The 8873-nt window shown below is 48.2% G+C and overlaps 1 protein-coding gene across 1 annotated transcript; it reads left to right on the forward strand.

Moving 5' to 3' along the window:
• The first annotated feature begins 3659 nt into the window (after nucleotides 1-3659).
• On the forward strand, nucleotides 3660-8235 carry NEUROD1 (neuronal differentiation 1). The gene is made up of 2 exons (XM_010368685.2): nucleotides 3660-3895; nucleotides 5475-8235. Exon 2 carries the CDS (start codon nucleotides 5486-5488, stop codon nucleotides 6554-6556), a length of 1071 nt encoding a protein of 356 aa, XP_010366987.1. The 5' UTR covers nucleotides 3660-3895; nucleotides 5475-5485; the 3' UTR covers nucleotides 6557-8235.
• The last annotated feature ends 638 nt before the right edge of the window (nucleotides 8236-8873 follow it).

Raw genomic sequence — 8873 nt, forward strand, 5'->3', positions numbered from 1 at the left:
GCCGCGTCGGCGGTCTGTTCAGAACCCGCATCAACCCCCCTCCATCCCCCGAAGCTCTCAAGAGCCTCCGAGCTACCCGGCCTATGCAGGACCTGCAGCTCTCAGTCCTCCGTTCCTGCGGCCCCTGCGCCCCACGGTCTCGCGGGCCCCTCAGCCACCTGGCCCCCCACCCCTCTCTCCCGCCCCTGGAACGCGCCCAGGCCCCGACATCCCCCTCCTAGTTAGGGCGGGAAGAGGACGCGGGAACCTCTCGAGGTCGGCCGGGCTGCCCTGGCCACACTTGATCCTTTCATTGAACGCAAACCTCCCTTTGCAAGAGCTAGCATCTGTTTCCCTGAGAAACAGGTCACCGCCAGGGACGCCGGCCCGGCCCCTGCTCTTTATCTTGGCCCTGTGAATGCTTCGTCCCCCACCTCCCGCCCCCCGCTTTCGCCTCCAGCCACACGCTTCCCACCCCCTACGTCCGGGCCACACGCCTCCATCCCTTCCCCACCCCCATCCCTCCACACGCCTCCCCCTTCCCCTCCGCCCGGCCCACTCCCCTCTCCCCACCCCCGGCCACACGCCTCCTCCTGCCCCCCTTCCCGCGGGCGCTCCGGCTGCTGCTGTAACGGCCGGGACGCCCGGCCCGCGCCGCGCGCTCAGAGCGGGGACCCGGGAGGCGGCAGATTTGGGGCATTGCTCGAGGGCAGTGAGTCATGAAAGCGGCTTTTGTTGTCCGCGCGTGCGGTTCGCGTGCCGCTGGGTAGCCTGCAGCGCCCAGTAGGGACGGGAGCTGGGGAAGTACAGCTAACTGGCAGCAAGGGGAGAGAGAAAAAACTTAAGGAATCAGGAGGGGGAAAAGTGTGCAACCGTCCAAACAAGTCCAAAGAGAAGAAAATAAGGAGGCGGGGCGGGGTCGCGGAGACGGTCCTCAGTACTAAGCCCCGCCGCGCCTTCAGCTCTGTCGTCTCCCGGCGTCCGGCTGACTCTTCTCTCGCCCCAATTTCTCGCGCCTTCAACCCCAAACAAAACGCACCTCAATCCAGGCCGTGGTCCGGGCTCCTCCCTTTAGGGTCTTACTACCCCGCATCTCCTGGGAGCCTCGCGGGCACTGGCTGAGCGTCGCGATGCCGGCGCTCCGGGTCGAAATTTTCCGCGCGGAGGAGGGTCACTTCGGAGCGCTGCAGGCTGGAAAGCCTAGTGACAGCCACCGTGAGACCCAACCTCAGCCCGGTCTCTGAAACATCTTGGAGTGTCCTTTCCTTTGTACAAATCCCCAGACCTGAGCGAACAACACGCAGTGGGATTAGAAATGAATTTATCAAGGGGAGAGGAGGAAACAGACTAGTAATTCCCGCACTTTACGCATTTGAGTCTACTTCTGGCAAAACACTCGGGCGTCCCTCTTGCCCAAGAACATCTGACTCCACCATAATTCTCCTGTATTGCACAGGATGTCGCGAACTGGAGAAGTTTCTGCTTTCTGGGGATGAGGACAAGAATTTAGCAGAGGGACCACTAGGCTACCCCTGACCTCGAGGTTAGATGGAGTCCTTTCTCCCACTCCATCCCCAGATCTCCTCCGGAGCTCCCCAAAGTTGGAAAAATGATAGCCTAGGCACGAGTTCCATATGCCTGCAGCACGGTGTGCTGCCAGTCTGGGCAGCTGCCGGGCGAGGGGCAGCACTTAACCTGGCCCTGCCGCAAATGTCCTCAGACCTCAGACTGTGTACTACCTTCTAAGGGCTAGTACTCTGACGCCCTCGAGTTTTAGCCCAACACTGCAGATACATAGAGTACAGGGGTAAATCCTGGGACCAGGCCCCTGGGTGACTTATTTTATCCTCCCCTATGTGCTTTGTCAGCCGAGTGAATGTGGAAAAGCAAGTAAAACTCCGGAACCCCACCACGATTCACGCCACGCTTCGGTGGCACAACTCCTTTCTTCCCCTTTTAGATTTGTACTGTGCAGGGAAGGCTGCACCTGCCACTTTCAGACACCGGCGATCTGGCTAGGACCCTCTTCCTCTACCCCCACTCTCTCCTCCTGTCCCCACCCTCTTCCGGATGCACCCCAATCCAGCCGCTCAACCCTGACACTGTTTGCAAACTCGAGGGATATTTAGTGTAATTGCCTTTAAATAAGCAATTCACGTAAGAGGTATTTATTGCAGAGGGCTTCAGGTCTGGGAGGGGGTAAGGAGTTCGTTAATGAAGGATTAGGGGCAAAGCTGGGAAAGAACGAGTAGATAGGCCAGTTTCTTTCTTTCTTTTTAAAATCTATTCTGGAAAACGCTTATTCGAAAAGAGTAAAGAATTGCTATTTAGGCAACAGTGTGGCTCCTTCAGAACTGATCGGGAATTTCTGTGGTCTTTGCTTGACCTACAAGGTGGGAGTTTCAAATCAGAGGCTTTGAAATCTGGAGGAGTTCGCAGCCATTAATCCTTCCCGGGGTTGTGCTAAAGGCATTTCTAGAAAGAGATCGGAAAGACCCGTTCAACATAGGCCCATTGCATCTTCTCTTCGAAAAGGCTTGTCTGAATCAAGTATCTTATACAGACCCGAGATTGAGGGGAGCAAGAGCGCAGGTCCGGCTGTAGCGAGGTGTCCACCACTGTACTCGTGGTCAATGCCTGGACTAGAGAGCCGAGGCCATGCAGGGCGGGCTGGCCAGGTAACTGGAAGCGTCCCTGGACTGGCTGACAAGGGGTGCCTTTTGCAGCAACCCAGTGGCCATGGCTAAAAGGCAGAATCCAACCGTCAAAGAAGCCCTCAGCTCCCACATAAGAAAGCTCAAAGGCCAATGCAGCCAAGACCTCCTCTAGAGAACTAGCTCGCTTTGAGGACAAGATCCTGGGGATGGAGGTAGGGACTGACGTAGTGAGAGGGTCTGGAGGGACAGTGGTAGCTGAGAGTCAGGACACGAAGGATTGAACGTATGGTAGTGACAGAATGGCAGGTACAAATTTTCTGTACTTAAGGAACCGGGAGAGGACGATCTGGTTAGGGAGGCTGGGGAACTAAACTCAACGCTGCGTTTACAGAAGAAGCCGCTTTTGTATGGCGTATATGCTTGCTTAGAGGGGCCGAAGGAGATTAGGAGAAGCCATCCTTCGGCGCCAATGATCAAAGCGTCTGCCAAGGAGAAGAAGCCAAGGGATGGGCCTTTCAGACAGGGCAGGGAGTCATGCTGCTCAGGATGCCAGTGCCAGGACAAGAAATCGAAAGGAGCGAGGACTCTTCACTGCGTGCCTCAGTCTCCCCGCTTCTGCCTCTTTCACCTCTGTCCTACTTCCGGCGTGAAAGCAGGCCACTCTCTCTGATGTAGAGCTACTCAACATTAGCTTTTCCCTTCCTTCCCTCAAATCCCCTCCCCCCTCTATCCCCTGTCCCTTCTGCCGCCTGAAAGGGTTAATCTCTCCTGCGGGTAAAAACAGGTCCGCGGAGTCTCTAACTGGCGACAGATGGGCCACTTTCTTCTGGCCACAAAGGGGCCGGAATGGAGCGCTCCGCCGCATACAAATGGGCAGGTCACGTGGTTCCAGGCTCTTGGCTGGACCGGGAAGACCATATGGCGCATGCCGGGGAGGAAGGAGAAGCGGCGGGAGTAGGGGTGGAGGGTGAGGGGAGCGGTTGTCAGAGGAGGGCGGGAGACAAGCATGGCGTGGGGAGAAGTGGGGAGGAGGGGAGAACCGGGAGCGCACAGCCTGGACGCGTGCGCAGGCGGCAGGCGCAGAGACCTGCTAGCCCCTCAGCTAGCAGCCCCGCCCGCGCTTAGCATCACTAACTGGGCTATATAACCTGAGCGCCCGCGCGGCCAGGACACGAGGAATTCGCCCACGCAGGAGGCACGGCGTCCGGAGGCCCCAGGGTTATGAGACTTTCACTGCTCAGGACCTACTAACAACAAAGGTAATTACAATTCTTTCATTTTTTTGCCCTAGAATAGAAGCAATAACTGAAGACTGATGCACCTACATATTCTGTATGTGTGCTTTTGCGAGCGTGTGTATGTGTGTTGAGACCAGCATCCCTCTCCATAATTGCTCATAAGTACTCACACATAATGAGTCGTGTCACTCAAGTACCCCCTGCAGGCTTTCTAATTTAAATTTTAAAAATTTGGGTTTCTTTTGTGGATAGCATAGGAGCTTGGATTTTTTAAAAGAATACACAGTAACTATGATTATCTGCTAGTGCTGATTTTAAAGTCCCAAAAGCAATAATGACTTCATTTTCTCACTTCTTACAATAAGAAAAAAAAAGCTGTGTTATCAATATATATTTTGTGTACATGTATTTTACACATATTAGGAGTGCCAAGCTGTGTTTTCAGTGAATGAAAGCGACATGGATACCTTGAGTATTCACACCATGGAAAATAAATCAGGTTCAGAGATAGTTTAGTTGAGAGGGGGGAAAGTGAAGAAAGGGAGAGGGACTCACTCCTGCTACCTGTTACCGCTCCAGAGGCGGCCAAGTCCCCAGCAGCCACTACTGGAGCCAGAAATTCAGTTGTTTTACTAACGGCTTTTTATTTTCCTTATTAGAAGCGGCAACTTCGCGGTTGCCAATCGCTGACCATTATAATTACCCAATTTTTTAAAGGGAGGTTTGAGGCGAACTTTGAAAAGCCCCAATAAAGAGCGGGCGGCCCTTTCAATGGGCTGTTTATTAGAGAGGAGCCTTCCGCACCTGATCCCCGGCGCGTGGGAGAGCGCTCTGCGCCGCGCCCCCAGCCCTCGCCCTGCAGCGAGCGCTTTTGTACAAGGTGGAAATTCAGCGGCCGGCCAGAGATGGAAGGCAAGAAAAGAAAGGCGAGGGAGGGGTGGAAGACCCTGTCCACTTTTGTTGCCAAATGTTACATTGATGGTGGAACAATTTGGTGGAAACTATTTTTCCTCCTTTCTGCATTTGCTCTTCAGTATCCCGTCTGTGTAATCTTCTTAAAAATCGCTGCCAGTATTAGTAAATAACGCAATGGCTCTTCAACTTAAATCGCTAAGTACCTAGAAGCCAGGACAGAAATGGAAAAAGAATGTGTGATCTTTCAGCTCATTTGTGTGTGTGTGTGTGTGTGTGTGTGTGTGTGTGTGGAGTTGTGAGTGACTTTGAACACATTTGGATAAACATGAAGTCGCTGAAATGCACAGTCATTTCCACACACATTATCCTGTCGGGCAACCACCATAAACACATTTAAGTTAATCACTAGGATACAAACACATATGCGTGAGTGGTGTACACATATACATATTCACTGCCTTCCCCCAGTCCTGTCCTCACTCCTACGTACCAGCGGGGCACACGCACACGCCATTATAAAACACTGCATTTAACTTTTACTCAGAGGCATTCATTTTGTAATGGACAGGTACTTTTCTCAAGCATTTGTACAGATTGAGGGAGTGGAAGCTGAAGGCGTATCTGGCTTTTGAATATAGCGTTTTTCTCCTTTTCTTTCTGTTTGCCTCTACCCTGTTGAATGTAGGAAATCTAAACATGACCAAATCGTACAGCGAGAGTGGGCTGATGGGCGAACCTCAGCCCCAAGGTCCTCCAAGCTGGACAGACGAGTGTCTCAGTTCTCAAGACGAGGAGCATGAGGCAGACAAGAAGGAGGACGACCTCGAAGCCATGAACGCAGAGGAGGACTCACTGAGGAATGGGGGAGAGGAGGAGGACGAAGACGAGGACCTGGAAGAGGAGGAAGAAGAGGAAGAGGAGGATGACGACCAAAAGCCCAAGAGACGCGGCCCCAAAAAGAAGAAGATGACCAAGGCTCGCCTGGAGCGTTTTAAATTGAGACGCATGAAGGCTAACGCCCGGGAGCGGAACCGCATGCACGGACTGAACGCGGCCCTAGACAACCTGCGCAAGGTGGTGCCCTGCTATTCTAAGACGCAGAAGCTGTCCAAAATTGAGACTCTGCGCTTGGCCAAGAACTACATCTGGGCTCTGTCGGAGATCCTGCGCTCAGGCAAAAGCCCAGACCTGGTCTCCTTCGTTCAGACGCTTTGCAAGGGCTTATCCCAACCCACCACCAACCTGGTTGCGGGCTGCTTGCAACTCAATCCTCGGACTTTTCTGCCTGAACAGAACCAGGACATGCCCCCGCACCTGCCGACGGCCAGCGCTTCCTTCCCTGTACACCCCTACTCCTACCAGTCGCCTGGGCTGCCCAGTCCGCCTTACGGCACCATGGACAGCTCCCATGTCTTCCACGTCAAGCCGCCGCCTCACGCCTACAGCGCAGCACTGGAGCCCTTCTTTGAAAGCCCTCTGACAGATTGCACCAGCCCTTCCTTTGATGGACCCCTCAGCCCGCCGCTCAGCATCAATGGCAACTTCTCTTTCAAACACGAACCGTCCGCCGAGTTTGAGAAAAATTATGCCTTTACCATGCACTATCCTGCAGCGACCCTGGCAGGGGCCCAAAGCCACGGATCAATCTTCTCGGGCACCGCTGCCCCTCGCTGCGAGATCCCCATAGACAATATTATGTCCTTCGATAGCCATTCACATCATGAGCGAGTCATGAGTGCCCAGCTCAATGCCATCTTTCATGATTAGAGGCACGCCAGTTTCACCATTTCCGGGAAACGAACCCACTGTGCTTACAGTGACTGTCGTGTTTACAAAAGGCAGCCCTTTGGGTACTACTGCTGCAAAGTGCAAATACTCCAAGCTTCAAGTGATATATGTATTTATTGTCATTACTGCCTTTGGAAGAAACAGGGGATCAAAGTTCCTGTTCACCTTATGTATTATTTTCTATAGCTCTTCTATTTAAAAAAAAAAAAAAATACAGTAAAGTTAAAGAAATGCACCACGCATTTGGTGTAGCTGTATTCAGATCGTATTAATTATCTGATCGGGATAACAAAATCACAAGCAATAATTAGGAACTATGCAATTTTTAAACTAGTAATGGGCCAATTAAAATATATATAAATATATATTTTTCAACCAGCATTTTACTACTTGTTACCTTTCCCATGCTGAATTATTTTGTTGTGATTTTGTACAGAATTTTTAATGACTTTTTATAATGTGAATTTCCTATTTTAAAACCATGCAGCTTCATCAATTTTTATACATATCAGAAAAGTAGAATTATATCTAATTTATACAAAATAATTTAACTAATTTAAACCAGCAGAAAAGTGCTTAGAAAGTTATTGTGTTGCCTTAGCACTTCTTTCCTCTCTAATTGTAAAAAAAAAAAAAAAAAAAAAAAAAAAATTGCACAATTTGAGCAATTCATTTCACTTTAAAGTCTTTCCCTCTCCCTAAAATATAAACCAGAATCATAATTTTCAAGAGAATAAAAAATTAAGAGATGCATTCCCTATCAAAACATATCAATTCAACACATTAGTTGCACAAGCTTGTATATACATATTATAAATAAATGCCAACATACCCTTCTTTAAATCAAAAGCTGCTTGACTATCACATACAATTTGCACTGTTACTTTTTAGTCTTTTACTCCTTTGCATTCCATGATTTTACAGAGAATCTGAAGTTATTGATGTTTCCAGAAAATATAAATGCATGATTTTATACATAGTCACAAAAATGGTGGTTTGTCATATATTCATGTAATAAATCTGAGCCAAAACTAATCAGGTTGTTAATGTTGGGATTTATATCTATTGTAGTCAATTAGTACAGTAGCTTAAATAAATTCAAACCATTTAATTCATAATTAGAACAATAGCTATTGCATGTAAAATGCAGTCCAGAATAAGTGCTGTTTGAGATGTGATGCTGGTACCACTGGAATCGAGCTGTACTGTAATTTTGTTTGTAATCCTGTATATTATGGTGTAATGCACAATTTAGAAAACATTCATCCAGTTGCAATAAAATAGTATTGAAAGTCAGAGCAATTGTTGCATTTCTTCCTAAAGGGATTTTGTTTTTATTTCTGGGGAAAATAGTCGCTTTTTTTGCTGAGTTAAAAAATACTAAACACTTTATGTAGAATAAAAGAATAGAAAAAAGGTTTACCTTGGCACATGTTCTTGTCTGTTTATCTTGCACAGGGAATCATCAGCTCTTTGTAGATAATGAAAAGACCTAATTGATATTTCATTATTTGGAATATGGGACTGGACAGAGGTACAAACAGTGTGTTTTTTCTCTGTTTTAGGTAGCTTAGCCTTTAGGCTTTTATTTCCATTTTTTAAAATGATTGTTACATGTTTTCTTCTATTTCTTTTTTTAAAAAGGTGGATTTTATTAATTATTAACAAACAAGACATAAACAGGTATCCCAGCATAGTTTGTCTATACATTTAAGACATATAAAACATTACTATTTTCTTGGTGTTCTGTTATCTGCACATTTTCCTGAACTAAACAGTTTTATCTCACAAATAGTACTGTCCCAGAGAAATTTACATACTTTTAGAAAGTACCAAAGGGAAATGAGTTAAAGAAGCCAAGAGAAGTAACATTTTATAATTGTTCTATAAACATCTTGTGATGATTTCCATCATTTCTCCATGAAAAAGCATAATGGATTATTTGTACTGAAGAACACACTATTTGTACTGTATTTTAGGAAGGTGTAATTATTTCCTCCCCCCCCTCCGGCCCCCACCCTTTGGGGCACTATTCTGTTGTTTCATGAACACAACTCACTGGAAAAACTTATGGAAGATTCTGTCTATTGTTACGTCCACTTAAAAAAAAAAGAGTTTGGCATTTCTTTTCCTCTAGATGTACTGACTGACAGTCATGATTCCTAGGGAATATCATTTTGGCACTTGTGCCCTGGTTCTACTGTGGTGCTCTGATTACTGTCATTAGTAACTCCATTGTTTCTACTCTGATTCGGGTGCCACATTGGACGACTACCCCCCTTCCCAAGCTTGTTCC

This window comes from Rhinopithecus roxellana, chromosome 14 (assembly GCF_007565055.1).
Source record: "Rhinopithecus roxellana isolate Shanxi Qingling chromosome 14, ASM756505v1, whole genome shotgun sequence".
In the NCBI taxonomy this organism is placed as follows: Eukaryota; Metazoa; Chordata; class Mammalia; order Primates; family Cercopithecidae; genus Rhinopithecus; species Rhinopithecus roxellana.

Coding starts and splice junctions, on each gene's coding strand:
- NEUROD1 (XM_010368685.2), top strand. CDS start 5,486: ATGACCAAATCGTACAGCGAGAGTGGGCTGATGGGCGAACCTCAGCCC.